This window comes from Rhodnius prolixus, unplaced genomic scaffold (genome assembly GCF_049639745.1).
Source record: "Rhodnius prolixus isolate KJV_2025 unplaced genomic scaffold, Rpr scaffold_1, whole genome shotgun sequence".
Lineage (NCBI taxonomy): Eukaryota > Metazoa > Arthropoda > Insecta > Hemiptera > Reduviidae > Rhodnius > Rhodnius prolixus.
Genome location: NW_027411581.1, coordinates 32,672,613 through 32,696,027, shown reverse-complemented (window position 1 = coordinate 32,696,027; position 23,415 = coordinate 32,672,613). Strand labels below are relative to the sequence as shown.

The window sequence follows — 23,415 nt, the reverse complement described above, 5'->3', positions numbered from 1 at the left end:
ACTGGTTTATGAGTTACAGGGCTGTAAAGTTGCCATAAATGGGCTGAAAAACAGGGAACACCGGTTGTTTGAGTTACTGTAGAAACTTTTCTAATTGAGCTACAGACTTGGGATTGGTGTCATTTTATAGCATATATAATGCCCTTTCCTGTGATATGCGACACCATATGGGTTAAGATAAATAAATGTTTTAAATTTAAATGTAAAATGTTTTAAAAAGTACATATTTTCAGCTTGACTTCATTGCCAAGCAGCAGGGATCTTTCCTTAATACACAAAAGAAAAATCTAAAAGAATCGGAATTCGTTGTCACCTGTGATTTTTCTGAAAATTACAGCTTAATCGTTGAAGATGAAGCACAGAGCTACCACTAGGTAAGCCAACAGGTCACAATCCATCCCTTTATCATATAATTCAAACAGGAAAACAAAATTGAGCATGTTAGTTATGTAATAGTTCCCGATTCCTTAGAGCAAAACACAGCTGCTGTATATACTTTTAAAAAAACTCATAACTTTTCTGACAGTCATATAAAAAGATACACTATTTTTCAGACGGGTCGGCTGCCCCATACAAAAACAAAAAAAAAAATTAATAAACCTCTGCTTTCATGAGGAAGATTTTAAAGTGAAAGCAGAGTGGCACTTTTTTGCCACAGTTCACGGCAAAGGGCCGTTTGATCGAGTAGGGGGTTCGGTAAAGAGACTGGCAGCTCGTGCCAGTTTGCAACTACCCTGTGAAAATCAAATCCAAACTTCACAACAACTTTTTGAGTGGGCAGTAGAAAACATCACCAACGTAGACTTTGCATATTTAACCCAGTAAGACTATGTTGAATCTGAGTGTTTTTTAAAAAAATCGGTTTGATCAAGCATTGGCTATTAAAAGAACACAGCAATACCATGCTTTCATTCCTATAAGTAAATCCAAAATATTAGTTAAAAACTTTTCTATGAACTCAGAAGCTTGCGAAAAAGAAGTTCAAAATCTCCTGATGAACTAAAATATCAGGTTATAACACTGTAGTCTATAAAGCAAGATGGTGGCTTGGCTATGTTTTAGAGAAAAATGAAGAACTCATCCAAAAATGTTATTTCAAATATTATAAATATTTACAAATCATTATTATGGATCAGATGTTTGTGAAAAGAAAGTTTTGGTAGTAGTCTGTTTTTCAGATCTGCGCAAACCGGTTTTGTAAGATCTGGATTGAAGCATAATACAGTTAATCTTTGTTTTAAATAATAATATAATTATTTTAATCAATAACTGCGGAGTTGTATTTGACTTTTTTAACTGCACGAGCTACAGCTCGATGACGCAGATTTTTAACGGTTTCATTATTCTTTTAACGGTAGTCAATTTGTCAGTGAAAGCATTTAACATCGATCCTGAATTTGTTTTCGTCCAAATCGGCGTTATAGTCCAGTACACATATTTGTATATAACGTTTTTCTTTGTATGTTAGACGTTGAAACGGAAGTTCACTACTCTAGAGATTATTTTTATTAAGCTGAATTTCGAGAAAGTAATTCCATCTTAAGGTAGCATATGGTAGTGAAAAAGTGTACGTTTTTTGAAATTGTTTCTCTATCTGCCATTATTACAACATATCCTGGTGATTTTTTAGTTAGATTAATGCTTTGCACCATATTAAGGCAAAAGGCATTGGGGCACGTGTAAACTGAAGCGATTTATTTTTATTGATCTGCTATGTACCCTTAAATTTAAGTAAAAATAGCAATTGGAATAGATGTCTCTCTGAAACAAGTTTTCAGTTTATCGTACTCCACCAATTGTAGCAAGTCTTTGTCTAATTTTTTATTGCATGAGTTGCAAGATTGTTACGGATTGGCTAATCTGCATGCCCAGAAGGCAAAAAAAAAAAAAAAAAAAAAAAAGATTGTTACGGAAACAGTAAAAGCAGTTTCTTAAAATAGGGCGCATAGTTTCGACATATTTCGACTATGGTCATTAGCGCCTCTTATTGTAATTAATTAAGTAATTGTTTGAAAAATTATCGCCCCTGATTTATGAAGAAGAAATTTATGTTGCGTTTTTGTAAAAACAATTATGCAAGAGCAACGAAGGTCCATGGATGTTGAACAAGGTGCAAAATAGGATGCAAAGTCCAACTTCTTCTCATACCTGATGTAGAATCAGAAATTAAGTACCAAATGATTATAAAAAGGGTAGTAAAGGATAACATCTTAATAATTATTTTCATATGTTTCATTTTAAAATATTTACATTAGATTACAAACGGTTTTAAAGGATCGTTAATAAATAGATTTTTTAAAATTTGAATTTCAGAAACAAGAGCAGTTGATCCTATGATAACATCCTTTCCATACGCTTTAAAACAGTCCTTTATAAATTTTACTTCCTTGGCTGTTATTCCACCAACAATATAAACCATAATAAATTCATTATCCATAACATGAGGTTTGGACACATTCAGAATCTTGCTAAATAAACAAAACACTTTTGTTACTGCTACCATCATTGAATTTAAAACATTTAATAAATATTTCTTTCTGTGTATTATTCAATCTAAAGCGAACCATCTCTTGTGATAGAAAGTAAATGTAATTTTCTACAATTCGTTCAATACGAAAGGGTATCAAAACACTTGTCAAATAAATAACTATTATAAGAGAAAATTACCTGAATCTTGAAGCAAAATTATCTTTTAGCCCATAATTGGCCTTATACCTTAAATCAGGTATTTCAGGTTTTGTAACGTCTACTATATCACATATAAGTTGTGTGATTAATCCATTATATTCCAAAGGTTGATGTGGTCCCTCGTAACTTGCTACATCACTAAAAATAACAGTCTAATATAAATTTGAAGAAAAGTTAAACAGACGGAAAAAATTTTATACTTAATTTTAGTTGTAATTAAATGAGGCTCAACTTTTGAATTAATTTAAAAATTTGTTTTTAAAGTGGTTAAAAATTAATATATTAGGTACACGTAGGTTTAATTTGTCTTTAATTTTTAAGTTATTTCTATTTGTCAGATAAGCAATAAAAGTTACTCTCAAACTCTGAAATAAATTGAGAACGTTTAGTTCCTAATTTTTGAGAAGCAATATATAAATTTATTTTAAGTTGACTTCGAAGTAATAAATAAAAAAGAAATTAATAAATATTATGTGCAAACTGATTCTCCTGAAATTCCAGATAACTGAAACTAAAATGTGCATTTCATGAAATGCACATTTTACTGTAGAAGAGACGTTAACGTGTAGCTCCCCGATAAACAAAAAGAATTTGAAAATAATTTATCTAATAAAAGAAACGACAAATGATTTCAAGAAAGCACTTCCTATGGGCGCTAATGTTCTATGACCAAAGATGATAACCCTTGTTTATTATTTAAAAAAAGTATTTTGAATGCCTCACCTATACTTTGTTAAATGCATTCTGGCATTTTTCAGATACTGCAATTTTGTGAAAATATGTTTACAAAATTCTTTGCTATTTGATTCTGTCACATTTTCTAAAAGTGTCTTAGGCATACCAAGGTCCTCCTTATCTTCTAAAAGTGCGTCTGCAATAACTTTTTCTAGATCTTTTTCAAGTTGCGGATTTATAGGAAATTTTTGTCCTATTAAACTGTAGAAAAATGTAATAATGGTTAAAATGATCTCTATATTGAAGCCTCTTTTTTTTCGATCGAGTACCAAGTTTTGAAGCTGAAACAAACAAAAATTAAAAAAAAAATCTTATTAGGAAGTACAGGACTTAATTAATTAAAAACATTACCTGTTTAAGAGCTTCATCAGTATTTCCTTCTGCGGCAACTGATTGCAACAATAATTTCTGGGAACACTCAGCCATTTCTAAAGAACTAATTTTTGGGGACTTCAGTGTTTCAATAACGCCTAAACATGCCTGTTGAAAATTCAAGTTATTTATTAATCAAACAATAGTTTGAAGGAAGTACAAAGAAATATCCTTGATACCGTTTAACGAAATATAATATATAGTCATTTTAATAAAAGATCTCCTTAACAAAAATTAGTTTAAAAAGTTAAGCATAAGGATTGGTTTTCACAGAAACTTTCTTCAAGGAATGAATTTGAATTTCTATAATTTTACGTGTTGGGAAATATACCTTTATACATTCAAATATTCTTTCGGCGAATTTTTTGTTAGTTTGTCCAGGGACTATAAAAACACCTATTTCTGTTAAAACTCGTCTTTCGACAATTTGGCGTAACTAATACTTCCTCTCCCCTATTAAGTAAAATACAAAAGCAATAGGATCCAAATAGTTAAAAACTAAATTATTTTTTCTTTTACCTGGATTGTATCCGAACAGGCCTGAATTCTTTCGTATTTTTTCTTGAAGTTCTTTAATATTAAACTTTCTAATTCATCCACAGTGACTGATTGTGGAATTTTGTTGATATTGCTCGCTTTTGCTAATCTTGTATATAATTCTAGTAGAATGTTTTTAACATTCTTATTGATAAGCAATTCAAAAATATTAGATGGAGGTTCATGTAGGCATCCTGGTGCTATAAAAGTGAAATCATTTGGTTCACTGTAACAAAAAAAAAATCATTAATTAATTTGAAAAATGCAAAATACTTATTTAAAATTCCAATTATACTTTTTCGCATAACAAACTGGAGAAATATCTATAGCCACATCAACGCTGTGACCAGGGAACGCAGGTAAAACTGATTTCATTTTGTCGAGCAAGATATCTTTGGCACCGTACATGATACCGCACAAATCCAGACTTCGATCGATTAATAACAAAGACATTTTGTTTACTGCCATCTGAAAATGAATAAAGAAGATCACCATTTTTCCCACATCTGAACCTACCGAAAATTCTCAATTACAATAAACATTTAAAAAGAAACAAAACTAACATTTTTTTAAACTGGCTATTATCTTTTAAAAAACAAATGCCATCACTACTCATCACAGGATCCCGAAACCAAAAAGTCGGAAAACTTGAAAATTGCACAGTAGGTCCGTCCCGTTTGGGTCTTAAGACGAGTTTTAAAAAGACTACACCTACCTGATAAAATTAATGTTTTCCAAAAGAAAGTAGTACCCTATTCACTTTTATATACCACAAAAGTTGATGCTGTAGTTTGGGAAATGGATGTAAGATTATTCGCAGCGTACCTGCGAAATAACTGATCAAGTGAAAAAGTATTGTCCCTTTCTTATAGAAGTACATTAACATCCTAGTTTTTAGATTCAATTAAATTAAGGGCAAAACTGGTGAGGATAGTTCTTCACCGCAGACAGAAAGAGCTATTCTCAGAACTAAAACAAATCAGTCATAACATTTTTACTTTAGGAGAAGCTGCCGACTGCATACTTTATGCCGACTGACTTTATAAACCCTCTATAAACCGCTCACTATAGCAAGAGAATTAAGTAAAGTCTTCCGCAATAGACTGAAAAAAGGTAGCCAAAAATTTGATCCCCAACAAACTTCTCGAAATTGTAAACTTAAACTTCTTGTGTCATTTTATCAATTTATTTGGTTATTTGATTTTAAATATCTATCCCTAATAATTCATTTTGTTGTTTAATATTTCTAATTAATTGCACTTTATTAACAAAAACCAAAATTATAAAACTGTTCATTGTAACTGTAATGGGATTGTTAGCCATTACTGTCATTTATGTTACTTGTAACAAATATCAAGCCACTTTGAACTTGCTTATAATTTCAGAACCTTCTTAAATTACTAACACAGAAATTGGGAAAATTTAAGTAAATATGAAATTCCGAACGTGAGAGCAAAATGAAGTTTAGGTTTTCTAATTTGAGAGGATGTACGTTTCTTACGATGTTCTAGTGAAAACGCCACTTTAAGCCGAAGCGATACTCAAACTTAATGGGACGGTGAGCAATACCTACCTTACTAAGGCAGTTATGAAAGGGAGTTTTCTCAAGACCATGTTCAGGTGCATTGACAAATGTCTTTAGGAGCCTAAAACGTTTATATGAATATATAGTTACACACACACACACACACATATATATATATATAATATATATATATATATATACACTATATACCCTATATAATATATAGGGTGAACCAGTAAGTGTTGTCCATAGGCCTACTGTGTGTAGTACATCTAAAGTGGAGTTCAATGACGTATTGGCCAACTTCATATTTTCCACTGTTCTTGTAAAACAAACGTAATTTCTCATAAGAAGATAAAAGGAATCCTGGAAAATGATATACCGTTTGAAAGCCCTTTAAACAAAGAAACTTTTATAAAAAGTGCCAGCACCTATGTCGGATAACGATCACATAAGGGCCTAATGAATTTTCTTAAAAATTTCGATTACTTTTATTTTTCCAGGATTCGGAGGAAGATTAAGGCTGTTTGGAAATAACTTATGCTTCGAAATGGTATCAATTTTTAGAAAATTGATCTGTCTTTCTAACCGTGTCATCAGAATCGAATTCGGACTAAAACTTTCTGAGTAATAACATTTTTATTGGGAAAAAGTAATGATTTTAGAAAAAAAAAAATTAAAGTGAAGTCACTCAAAAACTTTGGAGAATATGAAGTTGGTCAATACGTCATTGAACTCCACTTTAGATGTACTACACACAGTAGTCCTACCGACAATACTTACTGGTTCACCCTGTATATATAATATTGTATTATATATATGCTAATTTTATGCAGTACTCTTGGCAAAACCATATTTTGTATTCATATTTATCAATATAACATACTTACTTTGGCTCTCAATGCACTGCTACAATACTTTTGTAATTGTGACCCTATCAAAGAACTGAAAAATCCAATACAGAAAATTTCCTCCTGTACACTTATGTGAGAAAGCAAACTATTGATAGTTGTCATTAAGTGCATTACCCCTATTTGCAGTTCTAGAGGAAGTGCTTCTAAATCCACATTTCTGGGCTGAAAAACTCTGGATTAACAAGAAATAATCAAACGGAATCTCATGAGACTTAATTACTCACCATTTGAGAATATACAGTTTTTCCTTGTAAATCTTCTGTAAAGCAAGGAAAAAAGTTACTAAAAGGTGGAGTTGCAAAAAAGTAATCAGTCACAGGAACCACCGATACAGGAAAATGAAATATCTCAGCAGCCGCTTCCTATTACAAGAATTAGAATAAGAGCCAAATTAGATTATGAGTCAAATAAATTACAATTGACATTCTTCGTGGTAAAAATACCTGGTTTTTCATCCAACGGAGCATGTCAAATTCTAGCTTCTGAAGTGCGCTCATTTCATTGGAACTTTCAGGCACATTTCCTGTTGTTGCCACAGTCAATACTGCTGGACTACATGATGTTATCAAAACACAGTGAAGAAACTTACTGTTTGAAATAAGATCTCTCAAAATAATTCTAGCAGGTCCAACAAGAGGGCTGCTAACTATAAATACTGCTTTTTTATTATCTTCTCCACTCTGAAAGAGCAACAATTAAAAAGATTAATTTCATTCGTAAATCTTTCACAGTCAAAAACACTTCTAAAGTCTTCTAAATACTTCAAATGAAGAAAATTGTTTGACAGTTGTCGCTCCAGACTCCAACAGTCGCAATAACCCTCCGTGCCAATGCAAGCATTCTCCAGAATAGTCATCAATAAATACAATAGCACCCTTTACTTTTTTACATACTTCCATCCAGCAAACCTCGCTAGCATGTGATATGCTCAAGACCATCCTTAAATATTACCTATTACAGAAAAACGAACATTACACTCAAATAATGAGTGTCGTTAGGCAGTAGGACAAAGTAAAGTTATATTTACATAAATATTTGGCATATTCCCGAGTTGAGTTAATATATTTATTTAGTTGTTTCAGTCGTAAAAATATCCATTCAAAACCTTTGATTAAAATTTCCGAGAAACTAATCTTATAACCTGCATAATCATAACCTAATGAATTTTGAAAGTAAAAATGTGTCAATAAAATCGATTCTTGATACGTAAACAGGCGCTTCCCTGCTGAAATATTCAAAACACGTTTCATGAAATATTTTAATGAAAATAGGTTTCAAATAACGGGTTATTTAATCCTACTTGACTTTGTGTTTTAAAATTAATAAAACAATAAAAAAAGCTGACCCTCATTGGTAAGGAGTAAGAATTGAGACGTTCACTGCAGAAATCGATTAACTCCACTATTTGAAATAACTTAAATTTAACCTAATTCCACATTAGGGAAGACATCCCCTCCTATTCATTCGGTTGTTCACACTGCTCTAAGGGAAACTTAATAGTACCGCTAAAAATTCTCTACTATTCTCTACAAAATTGTCTTCCACGGACATTGCGTTTATCATTTTTTTTTTTTTTTAAGGCCTAATGATTAAACAAATAGCATTCAAACAGACTTTCCTCATTACAGACAACACTGTCCATCTCTAGATGGTGAGCCGTAAGTAGCTCCTCGGAAGAAAAAATCTATGGGCTAGCAGATGGATTCGAACCCAGGACCTCCGCGTGGGAATCCAATACGCTAACCGCATAGCTAATCCTACCGGACAGTTTTAATTAAAATTTAGTTTTCTAAGCGAATTTCAATTTGCTTTATAATTTACGTTTATAAGAAAACAGTAAAAACTATTTGTGATTACTGAAAAGAGACCTTCGATGCAACTAATTCCTTTTTCTCTGGTACTCTTTGGTTTTAGTCTTCAATTAAAGTAAAAGGATTTTAAATAACTCAGTGACTCATTATTTGATCGTTCATATGAAGACCGTAACCATCAAAATAACCATTCTTTAATCTTTTCTGTAAAAAATTTGTTGTATTTAACCTGCAAAAAAAATTTGTAGGTACTAATTAATTATTAAAAATATATTTATTTACTATACAACGCATATATTTAAGCAAATGTAGCTTGAATGTTAAAATACTTATAACAGCCTGTCCACTTAATAAACCATATATTTACATTTGTATAAACCATATATATATATATATATGGTTTATACAAATAAATATAAACATATATTTGGTTTTTAAATAAATAATTTTATTACTTATGATACACCATTAACAAAATTTTTTTCTTCTTTTGGTGTGTAATACATAGAATCTATATATAAACGTGTGAAATCAGCCACTATTGTCCGATCTGGTATTTCATGAGACATGCCATATACTGCCATCTGAAACAAACATTATTGGTTGCTGCAGATTTCTTACTCTCAAATAATTTCATTATTTTTTGTGGGGAAAGCATTGATATTTTAGGCCATTTAAGCACCGGAAATAAATTATTATCCATTAAAATAACAACTTAAAAAAATATTTTCTGCAACATGTACAGGGTGTCCCAAGTTATATGGATAACGACTTAGTTTTTATCTTAGTTTTTCTCGGAAACTAAGATAGTTAGAAAAAAACTAAAAAATACGTGCCCCCTTAGTTTTTTGTTAGAAATTCAAATTCAATTTGTAAATTTTTTGTCGGTGCTTCCAGAAGCGAGATACAGGCACCAACTACATTTTTTTAAATGAGGAGGTGAGGTTTTTATTTAAGAAATAGATTCCTCTATTTTTTTTAAGAAAAATTTACTTGAACGGTTTTTTCCTGTAAGCGATATTTTACAAGTTATGAATGAAAACATGATTCTTATAAGAAATTTCAAAATGATAATATTTTAATGGTTTTTTGATTGAATAAGAAGAAAAATACTATTTTATTATAAATTTTACTCCTCATTAATATTACAGATCATGCTCGAAATGGCCTCCACCATTAGAGATTCATAGACATGCTCTTTCCTGCCAATGGGGGAAAAGTTAGTAACAAAAAATTTAAATAGTATTTTTCCTAGAAATAATTTCCAAAAAAGATTGGCTATTCTCATTGGCGAACGGGATTTGTAAAGTAGGCGGCCTGTAGCTGATGGCGTATGACACCATAAGCCCTCCCTCACCAATAAAAGCACAGTTATCCAGTACATAAAATGGTGTGCTCTTTCACTTTCATTCAATGATCTAGATTTTACTTTCTTATACTTCAGGAAAATATTTCGTTAACTTTTTTGATACTGCATTACACTAGAATTATGAAACCGGAAATATAATGTTCCAAACATGTTTATTTGGACATTTTTACGATATCAATTTTTATTGCATTATTCGATAATTTATCAAATACCTATGGGGGAAAATTGGGGAGATTTAATTTCCCCTAAAACTTTATACCAGACGATTTTCTGAGGTAAAGTTTATAAAATCTGCGATATTTTGTACTGGACTGCTAGATGCCTTAAGACGGAATTCGCTGATAAGATTATAGGTTAGAATGTTTTAAACGTCGGTGTAGTTAAATTTTGTTCTCACAAGGAATATGTGCCACAGACCAAAAGAAATAGGTAGATAGAGCTGAACCATAGGATGGGTGTAAAAAAGTTCAGTGTCAATATGTTCTTAAATATTTTCTTTAGTTTGAGGCCGATCATTTTTTCCTGGAACAAAATTGGTTTGCGATTGACCATAGTCTTTGTAATTCGTTTTAGCTTGATAGCTTCCCATGAACCTTCATTAGCGTTTGAAGATGGCCGCCCTTAATGTGTCTTTTTAATGTGTCATTTTTTTTTAAGGTCGCACCATTTTTATAATTTTTTTTAAAAATTATTTTTATAATTTTATAAAATGTAACATTGTTGCACTGATCTTTCAATGATCTAGATTTTACTTTCTTATACTTCAGGAAAATATTTCGTTAACTTTTTTGATACTGCATTACACTAGAATTATGAAACCGGAAATATAATGTTCCAAACATGTTTATTTGGACATTTTTACGATATCAATTTTTATTGCATTATTCGATAATTTATCAAATACCTATGGGGGAAAAATTAGTAAAAAAAAATTAAATAGTATTTTCCCTAGAAATAATTACCAAAAACAATTGGCTAATCTCATTGGCGAACGGGATGTGTGAAGTAGGCGGACTGTAGCTGATGACGTAATGACACCGTAAGCCCCTCCCTCACCAATAAAAGCACAGTTATCCAGTACATGAAATGGGGCTCTTTCACTTTCATTCAATGATCTAGATTTTATTTTCTTTTACTTCAGGAAAATATTTCGTTAACTTTTTTGATTCTGCATTACACTGGAATTATGAAACCGGAAATATAATGTTCAAAACATGTTTATTTTGGACACTTTTACGATATCAATTTTTACTACATTATTCGATAATTTATCAAATGGCTATGGGGGAAAATTAGTAAAAAAAATTTAAATAGTATTTTTCAGTGTAGCAGAATCGCCTCCCGTGTCGATATAACACCATCAGGCACGTAAAGAGATTTCTCGATAGGCAATTTGATGGGCGTGTTATATCGACTTGCGGGGCGATTCAGTGGCCACCTCGTTCACCGGATTTGACACCTATGGACTATTTCCTTTGGGGATACCTGAAAAACAAGGTGATTATTTATAACTTTTTTCTTTCTTTTTTATTTTTGCTTATCTAAAAGCATTTTTAAATCTGGGTGTATCAGAATCATGCCGGGACTGAATCTGTTGATGAACTAAAGCAGAGAATAATAGATGCCTGTAACTCGGTTAAAGCCGAATGTACGAGTATTTCTTTGGCAGTAAGGGGCAATTGACAGTAAAGAGCATGTCTACGCATCTCCAATGGTGGCGGCCATTTCGAGCATGATCTGTAATGATAATGAGGAGTAAAAATTTAGAATAAAATAGTACTTTTCTTCTTATTCAATCAAAAAACCGTTATAATATCATTTTGAAATTTCTTATAAGAATCATGTTTGCATTCATAACTTGTAAAATATCGCTCACAGTAAAAACCGTTCAAATAAATTTTTCTTTAAAAAAAATAGAGGAATCTATTTCTTAAATAAAAACCACACCTCCCCATTTGAAAAAATGTAGTTGGTGCCTGTATCTCGCTTCCCGAAGCAACGAAAAAATTTACAAATTAAATTTGGATTTCTAACAAAAAACTAAGGGGATACGTGTTTTTTAGTTTTTTTCTAACTATCTTAGTTTCCGAGAAAAAGACGTTATCCATATAGCTTGGGACACCCTGTATGTAAGTACTGATCAAATGAAATAAAGCGAATTGGTAAATAATAAGCTACTAAAAGTTTTAAAAAAGTTCGAATAAAACAATTTTTCACTTTTAAAAACAGCCGCAGCGCTGCTGGATATTATTGCTGACTATCCGACCTAGCACGCAGGATGCAGGGATATTAAAAAAGCCCGAATCTTTCACTAATCTGATACTAAACATTTTGGTTGAAATGATCGAACAGTAATTTAAACTTTTTTTGTAATTTTATTAAACATCCGTCAAAAAAATTAGCAAACATACTTAACTTAAACCGAAGTATGGTCAGTCAGCAACCCAGTTCCCACCCAGAGGTTAATAATTCCTTAATTCAGAACCGTCACACCAACGAGTTAAGTTGTTGAGTTGTTTCTCAATTCTTTTGTCACTAATTACTTTTAATAACTAATTTCTTTCACAATTCTAAGGCCTAATTTTCCTGTGATCTCATTTGTTTCGTAACAAATGAAATCCGTTCTTGGTTACAATCTTATAAAATAAAACTCAGCCTTACAATAATTACCGTATGAGAATAAGTTAACAAGCAGAATATTTTTTAGCAATATATAAATTAATAAGTTACCTTTCCTTCAACTTTTAAAAATGGTTCCTTTAACAATTCACTAACAATTGTCTTTACATCTTTTATAAAGTTATCAGCCACACCTTCTTGAGTGTGCATGTGAGTAACACACAAATGTATCCTGCAAAAGTGTGATTAGTTTATTAGTACATAATAGAGTCCTTTTTTTTATTTAATCAAATCCACTATAAATCAACTTTTTCCTATGGAATAGCCACTTCTTCAGGGATATTGGTCTGCTTTAACGATTCCAGCCTCACAAACCAAATTACTCTAAATTGTCATTACCAACACTCACATAATAAACATATTGGCGAGATAGATGTTAAGTTTGATTACTCGGGTTTCCACAGTGAAGGCGAACCTAAGGCAGCCATTTCTTTTCTCCAAAATTGTTTGGGGGTACCAAAACTTTGCTAAGGTTAATTAGAAAATTTCTGGTGCGAAAAATGGTTGCTACAACTGCCTTAGCTCTTTATCATGAAGTCACTCACTCACAGACTGACTGACGCTACATTGCGCGAAGACACATTCTTAAGAAAACCACAATAGATCGGAGTTAATTTGGTTACACCCATCACACTCAATTCAAATCTAATCTAAGCTACTTAAAATAAGGTAAATGTTCCTGCAATCGACGAAGCGTTCGCTCAACACCAGTGGGATTCTTAATAAAAGTTAACAAACGAAATTATAAGGAATATTTGGAATACAAAATTGTGCAATAAGAAAGATTTTTTAATTTTATTTCAGAAGACTTAATTAAACACATAATTGTGAGACAATTGAAGACTAACCCTGAAGGAAACTGAAGAGGGTTTAAATTCCATCCCTTTTCGTTAAGTTTCTCTGAGAGGCGATAAATATGAAACAAGTCAGAGCCTAATGCAATCACAGAAGTGGCAGGTTGGCCAAAAATAAAAATTCCTTTTATTTTTCTTAACCTGAAAAAATTAGCATTGAAAATTTAATAAGACAACAAAATTATTGTATTAGAGCAGTTCACAATCAACAATTGCTTCATTATTTCTGAATTATTCATTAGTAACAACGTAAACATACATTCAAAAATCTCACAGAGTGACAATCATGTAGAAATGGATGTAGAAATGTTGTGCTTGTGTAGTTGTACTTAGCTTTTAGTTTCAGTTATTAGGGTGAATGTAAATTTTTGAGAGAATGTGTTCGAATAAGGTTAGTAAGCACCTAGATGATGCTGGCTCTATGGCGAAAGCCAATGCCAAAAAATAAAAAATCTAGAATTGTACAAAGTTCACTAGCTGTTTTCAGTCCTTCTGTGAACGGTATTTATTATTAATAGATTCATTAATAAAAAATGAATTGAAAATAAATAAAATATTCATACTCTGTTTCGATGTATCTTGCAACTGTAATAATCTTCTTAGTAGCATCTACATAACCATCCATACCGAAGTACATCAACGTTGCCCAACAAGCTGCGATTATACCTAAATACAAAATGTGGGTTAACCGAAATTTTCCTGTACATATATAGTTAAAAAAAAAATTAAAAACAATAAAAAAACATGAATTTCATAAAAGGCTGAGAGATATGAACTGATGTTTCGATAAAATTATACAAAAATCTACTTTTCTTTTCAACTAAGATTCATTTATACTTGTTATATAGTACATTATAGGGCCTTAACAAAAACAGTTTAAAAACTGGAGTATAAGGATTGATTAAACGACAAAAGTACAAAAATCAGCAATGACAACCATTCCATTCATACTTCAGCTCATAATTTCAGCTACTTAGAATCATTCGAAAAAGTTTATGTGTTTTATTCAAATTTTATAACAATTGATATCATTCAAATAATTTTACTAATTTAAATTTTCATTAATATTGAGTTGGCCTATTACTATCACGGAGTTAAAACGAAATTTCAGTCTTACAACAGTCTTTCACTCTAGAATTCGTCTTACAGAAGAAAACGGTAGCACAAAGTACACAGAGTTAATAAAAAATAACTTCTTGTAATAAGAATTTGTTTCTAAATTGAAATTTTATGCAGACCATATTATTGAGTACTTGTAAAGACGTTTTATTCTAAAATAATTGGAAAAGTACTTTAACAATAACTACAGTCCTACAGCTATAACTACAGTTGGTTTAGAAGGATTACGTAGAATTCGCTAGTTTATTGTTTTTCGCTTTGTAAGTAATCAATGAAGAGAATCTCTTTTGCACTCCACCGGAAGCATCGGTCAAGAGCTTTATGATAGATGAAATCGTCTAGACTTTTTTGATGTAGAGACATCCGCTTACACCAATTGCATTAATTGCAGAATCATTTTTTGCATTTAGTGATGTATCCGGTGTCATCATTTACCGCAATAAATCAGCGCATGTTACTAGTTGGATTCTTTTGGAAACTTTCAAAAATGAGCGCGAAATGTATTTTTGATAACAATTTAACAAATGAGGCATCAATCTTGCACTAAGCTTTCTCATTCTTAATTATTTTCATACACCTTTTACAAAAAGCTTTTTTTTTTTAATAAATAAAAACAAGAAGAAAGAGAAATTTCTGAAAATGTCATTTTTTCCAATTTCGGCAACGATTTCTCCAAACCTAATTTATTTGTGTTCCAAAAAAATATAACCGAGAATATGCCCTATATTAAAAAAATAAAATAAAAAATTGGGGAAAAAAGTCAAATTTGGTGTTTTCCATTGTTACGCTTTTTCGTGCATTTTTGATGATCAACCCTTATGCAACTATCTACCGGACAGTTTTAATAATATGCACTAACATATGACCCGGTGAGAATGAAAGAGGCCTAAGCCCATTTTTTATTGAAATCAAGGTAACGACAGCTTTATATTCTACAACTGTTTTGTTTAGAGTGACAATGCACTAAGTTCTTAGTGCAATTGTTGGCCATCAGGAGAAGCACAAAGTTTTAGTACTTAATCAAAAGCTCATACTGTTGAGAAGGTCAGTGGCGTAAGTCCACCAGATTGTTTGTTTCTTTATGACTGTTTTCTTGGTGAAGTTTATTGCCGTGTGGTGTTGATTAGTAAATTGTTACATATAACACTAACCAAACCATAGTTTTAGCTAACTAAAAATTAAAAATAAGTCTTAGTATTGGTGTTAAATTATAATTTGGATTTTTTTTTTTTACTTTCACAACTGCACAATATATTTCTGCAATAAGTGAAGCTGATACATACAACATGATAATAGATAAGTACATGTATAGCATGAGGGGAGAATTCACCCATTCCCAAAGAAAACTCCCAAAGAGGAGTTCACTAGTGTGCACAGGCACTTACTTCATTTAGAAAATCGCGTGGCCACCTGCGCTTCAGCCGTCTTGGAGTATTTCTAGGCAATGCAGTAAGTTGGGATACTAGTGGATTAGGATGTGAGGTGATTGATGTGTGGAATTTAATATAACGAGATCTTACAGCTTTTGAAACATAAGGAACAAGGAAATCTCGGTGCAAGGTAGAGTTAGGGACATAGTAAGGAGCATTTGCGATTCGACGGAGTGTTTTTGACTGGAAGGATTGGATTTTATAGATATTGGAAGCTTTGGCTGAGCCCCAAAGTTCCATTGCGTAAGTCCAGGCAGGTTTCAGTATCATAGTGTAGATAAGTCATTTATTCTGTAGTGAGAGTTTATATCGCTTGTCGATAAGTCTAGAGAGAGGTTTGAATCGTCTGTTCAGTTTATTAGGAGAGAGATGACTGTTGATAGAAGAGAATTGGTAGGATTAGTTGGGATCAGATTGTGTTGAGACAGTTTTTTATTAGAATTGCAGTGCCCCGAGGGCAGTATCATCAGCGTGATCAGTTCTGTGGATAGTGTAGTCGGTTATGTTGAAATAAGATCTGCTAATAAAATGAGTCTCTGTGATGTCTTCTGTATTTTGAAGCATTGGAAATAAATTGGTTTTATTGAAATAAAACCCTTAAAATTGGTTTTAAATGCCGTTTTGTTTAACCTTGCGCCAGATATGCTGAGAATGACAATGAAGTAAGTAAGTCACAATTTTTGCATTTTCTAAAATAATTTAAAATCCCATTACATTCTAATATGCAACAAAAAATTTGACCCTATGTAATAATAATAAAAACAAAAGTAATAAAGCTATTTTTATTATCTGTATTTTTTACAAAGCAATACACCAAAACTAGTTTTATCTCAAAACTGCTCAAAATGTTCATTCTCACCAGGTCATATATAGTATAAATTTAAATGCTGTACTCATTAAAACTGGTAGTACTAAGAAATTGAACAGTTATGTATAACACAGGGCTAGTTCTATCCCCCTTAATCCATTGATTGGAGCCTTTGTTAGTCTTTTATGAGAAACCACCCTTTTTTACATGTCCAGGACATTTCCACTAACGTATTGGTTCTCAAGAGCCAAAGGTATCATATCATATTAAATGATACAGGAGGACGTTTTCTCCTCCTCCTCGTCGCAGTCTACACGGATACTTTAAAAACCTATATATGTTTTCTGAGTTAACCATGCCCTGTAAGAAGGCGCCAGATGCTTTAGCAATAGGAACTCAGCCTGCTTTAGGTCAAGACCTCATCAGCAAGGGACAAGGAAGAAAACCTCAAGTATCTTTAGAGGGCCATCTGTCTTGACCAGGGAGGCTATTGCGATGAACTTGAAGCCGATGCTAACTTTCCAAAAGCTCCGACTGCCGCAGGTAAAGAGGATACCCTTAAAGCAGCCGGTTCTTCGCCCTTGGATCAAAATTAGAGGAATCGCCCAGTGCTGGTGCGTGGAAGCTCTCCACATCGACTCAACTCAGATGAGGCATTTCAAATTATGAATCTATTTCTAAATACTATTCCTTACTAAAACATTTTTATTTATAAAACAAACTATTTTTTCTTGAGAAATATAAACACGATTACAAAATTCATTTTTTATTTATGCTTACTTTTGATTTTTTTTTTTTTTTAATTTATTTGCTATTCACAATCTACAAAGAATAGAATTCGTAATAAGTGAATACGATAAAGGAAGTCTTCCTGACTGGATCAACATGAGGAGAGAAGCTGCCCACCGGCAACACTCTCGCAGGAGTTTCTTACTTTACTGGAGATTGTCACGAGGCCAACAGCGTTTCAATCGTCGTGGAGGATGATCTGGAATCGTTGTGGAGGTGAGATTTAGAACAAGAGGATTGGTACAGAATGGAAGAGAGTCAAAGAATTTTCTATACTTAGATTTAGATTCGTCAGTTATATATGAGATTTTGAGATCGTTATGGAGAGTAGAGTTAGACACATAAAATGGAGAATTTGTAATCTGTCGGAGAATTTTTGATTGGAAGGACTGTATTCTTTGAGAATTGGAATGTTTGGTTGAACCCCACAGCTCAAGTCCGTAAGTCCAGATCGGTTTAAGTACACTGTTGTATATTAGTCGTTTATGTTCCAGTGGTAGTTTGGATTGTCTGCCAATTAGACGTAACAGTAATTTGTTTCGTCGGTTGAGTTCTAGTCTTTTCAGTTTAGTGTGCGGATTCCACGTTAGTCTTTTGTCGATGTACATCCCAAGGTAGCGAACTAAATTAGCAGAAGGAAGAGGAATTGAGTTAAAATTTACTTTTGATTTAAAATTAAAATTTAAAATTTGGCCGACTCATTGTAACCTTCAAATCTACGAAGTAAAAGGTTTATTTGAAACATTTTTCGAAGAAATTGGATAAGACCGCTTCTAGGAGGACTGAGAAAATAGGTTTCTTTTAGAATGCAATTTCAGTGCAATTTACGTCATCCTACTTCCTAGAATTTAGAAGGATTAAATTTAAATAGGATCTGATGAAGTATCAGAGTTCAAAGAGAACTTCAACTAGAAGTGGCACTTTTTTTTTGTAAGGATTATTACATTTTTTGAGCTTTATTCGAAAATGGACTCTCGGGTTTTCCCATATCTATTAATTCATTTTAATCATCTTCCTAGGATGTCAGTTAAAGGAACTTCTGCGAGAGAACTTCTTCCAAAACTGCCCATCCTTGCTTTGAAGTATCACTTCAGCGAAATGTACGGCCTTACTAACAGTAAAATGTTGGTAAGAATTTTTTGTTCCTTAAAAATAAAAACTTGAGAAAAATGAATTTAGAATAAGCGTCATGAACTTCAGAAACACTAATATTATTGGCTACGATAGTATGTGACCAACATGTAGCGTTTGGAAAAGCGCTTTTGAATGTTAAGATAAAGAAACAAGCTTTTTGGCCGTTTAATTTTAATAAGTTTAATTTTTTAATGCTTCTAAAATACATAAGTTTTTAAATAACTTTCACTAATAATGGTAAAGAAAGTACATATACCGATCCTTTCAAATTTTCTGTATCGAGTGAAGTGAAAAGTAGTTGATATGAATGTATTTAATTACTCATCTCAAATACGAAAATTACAGGAAGTTTTTACTTTATTTGCGTACCGCACGCTAAAACCTCTGACCCGAAAGAAGCCATATCCATTTAAGGATGTTTTACTTTTTTGAAATTTTCTCGAAATTGGTGCCTACGATTTTCGGGAAACTATGTGTACTCATAGCTCCCTTTTAGGTCTACGACTTTCGTTTGAAACATTTTCCTTGGATAATTTTATTTACGACAATATTGTGAGTAGAGATTGCGACTTTCCCTTCTAATATGTCAATTCTACCGTATGTACGGTCGCATCACTTTTACACTATTAAAAGGAGGATTCATTGAGTTGCTAAATTACGAACTTAAAGTCAATTTCTCATTGAATTTATTCAACAACGTAGAGATGCGGCTAAATCTGGACGTAGTGGCATTCTTTAGATGTTGATCTAACTGAAAAACATAACAAAACTGCAACTTTATATGTAAACATCGATAGTATTGGACGATTTGAATTTAAAGTGTTTGAAAAAGGTGTATGAAAATAATTAAGAATGAGAAAGCTTAGTGCAAGATTGATGCCTCATTTGTTAAATTGTTATCAAAAATACATTTCGCGCTCATTTTTGAAAGTTTCCAAAAGAATCCAACTAGTAACATGCGCTGATTTATTGCGGTAAATGATGACACTGGATACATCACTAAATGCAAAAAATGATACTGCAATTAATGCAATTGGTGTAAGCGGATGTCTCTAAATCAAAAAAGCCTAGTCGATTTCATCTATCATAAAGCTCTAGACCGATGCTTCCGGTGGAGTGCAAAAGAGATTCTCTTCATTGATTACTTACAAAGCGAAAAACAATAAACTAGCGAATTCTACATAATCCTTCTAAACCAACGAGATAAAAAGCTTTGTGAATAGAGGCCCGGAGAAAAAACCCGAAAAAAACTTTAATCAAGACCTGCCGAAAAGGTATTAATTTATTTATTGTTTTTTTACTCTTGTTTGCACACTAGCCATTATTTTTTATGAGGGCTGGAAAAACCAACATATTGGTATTGTCAGCTACAGGCCGAAAAGGTAGTTTGCATGGGAAAAACTGAAGGTGATACTTAAAATACGAATCGTTGAAACTTCTACTCTATTCACCAGATTGACATCCTTTGACTTATATCTATTTGAAAATCAAAAGAATTTAGCGGCAGAAAAACCTTTGGTGATAGCAGCCACAGCTGAGTGCTTGGCACACCTTCCAGAACCGCACTTCAGGGAAGAATCTATTCGTCGGAACAACTTGGAATAAGTAGATTGAAATAAAAGACGACATAGAAAACAAAAATTGTTAAAGAACAAAAAATAATTTCTTCCCAAACCAAAATCTTTTAAAATTGTCTTATTATAAATAAAAATACGTTAAAATGCATACCTCCTGCCCTGGAACCATTTACTGTTGGGGAACCGTAAATACCTCCTGGCCAATCAGTAGTTACGCAGTACTGAGCGTGCCGATATTTACTGTGAGAATACAGTATTAGAGAAGATCCTTTAGGAGCGTAACCATACTGAAATATTCATTCAAAAATTAAATTTGATATTAATAACAATTAAATAAAAATTAGATTGTATTTTATTACTTTATGGGTGTCGGCTGAAATACTAGTCACGCCAGGAACTGAAAAATCACACCTGGGGAATTCAAACCCAGCAGCTGGCATAAAAACTGTCAAAAAGCCACCTAGGCAGGAATCTACGTGAACTGGAATATTATGCGCCTTGCCAACAGCAGCTATAGCTTCTATATCATCAATGGTACCGTAGGGATAGTTAGGTACTGAACCAACAATCTAATAAAATTTCAACAAAAATGAAATATAAATATATAAATCATGTTTATTTAATGCACGTTTTTATATACATATATTCACATATATTGTATAATGCATAATGACATAAAATAATATAACATATATATGTTTTACATACTCACCATTACAGTTCTGGATGAAATTGCACGTCTAATTTTATCAATTGGAGCTTTAGTCGTTTCAGGATCCACTGGAATAAATTTTACTTTAATACCAAAATATTCTGCTCCTTTTTCGAAAGCTGGATGCGCTGTTCGGGGCAGAATCATTTCTGGTTTTGTGATTCCTTTTTCCTCCCTAGCAAAGTCGCGGTAAGCTTTACAAGCCATCAAAATCGATTCTGTACCTCCTGTAGTCATCTAAAAATGTAAATGTGTAGTAATTAAAATCACTTCTTATGTTCGTTCTGTTCTTAACTAATTGCATTTCACGTACTGTACCACAAGAATCTGGGCTGCCATGAAAAAGATTAAGAGCTATTCGAACAACTTCTGCTTCCATTTTATTGACTCCAGGAAATACATCTGGATGAAGTGGATTGGTGTAGGAAGCAAGACCGTAGACATTGGTTAGTAAATCTATAAGATCTTGGGAGTGGTAATATACAGTTCCAGAAACAAAGCCTTTTTTCCAGTCATAACTACCTGAATAAAATAAATTTGAACATGAAAAAATATCCTTCTTACAATCAAAATTAAGAATTACAAAATTTAATCACATTCTAAAAATTAAATATGTTTATTTTAAACAAAATTAGTTATCTACCTAAGTTCAAATTCCTTCGCAATTCCTCAAGTATGTCGTCTTTGGTTTTACCTTTAGCGTTTAAAGAAATATTAAAAGGCACAGTTTTACACCTTTCCTCAACATCATCTTTAAAGCTTCGAGTAATGTCACTCATCTCCTTATCAACTTTTTCGGCAATAAAAGGAATCTTTCGAGCTAACTTAAATATGTATTTTTTTGAACGGCTATAAACACCTGAAACGAATTTTACATTGAGAAGTATGCTTAAAATCTAGATAAAATATAGAAACAACAAAAATCATAAAATTTACTTTAACAAATTCCATTAAGATATTTGCTAAAGCACTGTACTGAATATGGATATTAGCTTTTAAAAATTAAAGGATAGCCAAAAAATGTCATTTCATTAATTACATTACCGAAATATTGATATCTAATTAATGAAATATTACTTTTATTTAATTTTGAATTGCCTCGTTGCTAAATTTTCTAAATTGAAGAAATTGCCTAACTATCGAACAGCAAAGAATAAAACTACCAGGCTTTTATCTTTTTTTTAAACTTTAAAACTCCAGGTTTTTAAACTCTTAAAGGCTATGTAAAAAATGACTATTATGTTGACTTCGACAATAAGAAATTAATTGCATGCTTCTAGTTTGATGGCCATGATTGTTACATAATTTGTGACATTTTAGCTAGAATTATCTAAATCATTTGAGCGTAATTTGTAGGGAATGACTTGCAATTTAATTTTTAAAACCAATGGACAAATTAATTATTTCTCAATTATGAGACCTACTGGCTGATTGTATCAAGTACATTAATTTAAGAAAAAATTATAATCATTTATTAAAATCAAATTCCTTAACATAAATTTAATGAATGATAAACAAAAAATATTGATCATAAGCCTTATTCACTTCAATAAAAATTTACCTCCAGATTATAAAGTTATTGCACGATTTCATAGTTTACTGCCTCAAAAAAAATCCTTAGTTGTCAGTAAGATTTAACAAAAAAATGTTTCTGATAATGGTGTTGCAAAAAATTTCAAAAATTGTTAATTCTATTTAATTTCAAATCCAGAATTAGATGTACTAGTATGGTTACTTAGATTTTTTTTTTCATGTAATAGTTTTAAGCATTTTGACTTAAAATAACACTTCAAACTAATTAAAATATAGGTTCAATTTTTTCTGTAAAGTACAATAATATTAAAATTCAAACTTACTCTCAGGTTGAAATATAAAATTCCATAACCAAACAGTAGCTAGCACAGAAGATGCTGTATAAGTTATTATTTTCAAAGGTGGTACATTATTAAGACGATTATTTATTCTTTCACTAACTGCGCTGCCTATTACAATTTTAACTTGTTCCAGATCTGGGAGAACCATTGTGATCTTCCTTTGTTTGATGTAACAAAATAACTTCCTTTAAGGCTTATTCAACGGGCATTTATTAAAATGATATGCTTAAAACCTTTCTGTTATCTGTTCAATGTCAATTGACACTCAACAAAAAAATAGATAAGTTTTAATCATTCTAGCTGAGTTAAAGAATGTTATAAAAAATTATTGTGCTGAAACACTTCTATATAAATAATAATTAAACCGTATGTAGGTAATTTTTTTTTTTTGGTAAATTAAAAACTCAACTTGGATTTATAACCAACAGCCAATAGCTAAAAAATATCCACTTTTGTTGACACTTGACAGCCGTAAACCACAAATATAA

At 31.9% G+C, this 23,415-nt stretch overlaps 2 protein-coding genes across 5 annotated transcripts; both read right to left on the bottom strand.

Annotated features, from left to right (window-relative positions):
- Positions 1-2,214: 2,214 nt before the first annotated feature.
- LOC141459122 (sec1 family domain-containing protein 2-like) lies at positions 2,215-7,965 on the bottom strand. 2 transcript variants are annotated; one of them, XM_074137754.1, is made up of 11 exons: positions 7,799-7,963; positions 7,533-7,722; positions 7,215-7,451; positions 6,996-7,133; positions 6,748-6,933; positions 4,628-4,800; positions 4,315-4,558; positions 3,775-3,903; positions 3,412-3,704; positions 2,668-2,826; positions 2,215-2,468 (listed from the first exon to the last, which is right to left on the bottom strand). In XM_074137754.1, exons 2-11 carry the CDS (start codon positions 7,707-7,709, stop codon positions 2,252-2,254), a joined length of 1,953 nt encoding a protein of 650 aa, XP_073993855.1. In that variant the 5' UTR covers positions 7,710-7,722; positions 7,799-7,963; the 3' UTR covers positions 2,215-2,251. The 2 variants fall into 2 exon arrangements, with proteins under 2 accessions (XP_073993855.1, XP_073993863.1); XM_074137762.1 differs by lacking the exon at positions 6,748-6,933 and having other exon boundaries at positions 7,799-7,965.
- An 872-nt stretch (positions 7,966-8,837) lies between these two features.
- Sply (Sphingosine-1-phosphate lyase) lies at positions 8,838-23,411 on the bottom strand. 3 transcript variants are annotated; one of them, XM_074137822.1, is made up of 11 exons: positions 22,910-23,411; positions 21,697-21,912; positions 21,367-21,575; positions 21,054-21,290; positions 20,701-20,910; positions 20,493-20,628; positions 14,048-14,150; positions 13,479-13,625; positions 12,682-12,802; positions 9,004-9,166; positions 8,838-8,961 (listed from the first exon to the last, which is right to left on the bottom strand). In XM_074137822.1, the coding sequence occupies exons 1-10, from the start codon at positions 23,073-23,075 to the stop codon at positions 9,038-9,040; spliced, it is 1,674 nt and encodes a 557-aa protein (XP_073993923.1). In that variant the 5' UTR covers positions 23,076-23,411; the 3' UTR covers positions 8,838-8,961; positions 9,004-9,037. The 3 variants fall into 3 exon arrangements, with proteins under 3 accessions (XP_073993923.1, XP_073993913.1, XP_073993931.1); XM_074137812.1 differs by having other exon boundaries at positions 8,838-9,166; XM_074137830.1 differs by lacking the exon at positions 22,910-23,411 and adding an exon at positions 22,131-22,279 and having other exon boundaries at positions 8,838-9,166.
- Between the last annotated feature and the right edge of the window lie 4 nt (positions 23,412-23,415).

Coding starts and splice junctions, on each gene's coding strand:
- LOC141459122 (XM_074137754.1), bottom strand. CDS start 7,709: ATGGTCTTGAGCATATCACATGCTAGCGAGGTTTGCTGGATGGAAGTA. Junction 6,934..6,995: donor AAACTGTATATTCTCAAATG/GTGAGTAATTAA, acceptor AGAGTTTTTCAG/CCCAGAAATGTGGATTTAGA. Junction 2,827..3,411: donor ATGCATTTAACAAAGTATAG/GTGAGGCATTCA, acceptor TGTTATTTTTAG/TGATGTAGCAAGTTACGAGG.
- Sply (XM_074137812.1), bottom strand. CDS start 23,075: ATGGTTCTCCCAGATCTGGAACAAGTTAAAATTGTAATAGGCAGCGCA. Junction 21,913..22,909: donor TTTTATATTTCAACCTGAGA/GTAAGTTTGAAT, acceptor AATTCGTTTCAG/GTGTTTATAGCCGTTCAAAA. Junction 14,151..20,492: donor AAATGGTTCCAGGGCAGGAG/GTATGCATTTTA, acceptor TTTTGTATTTAG/GTATAATCGCAGCTTGTTGG.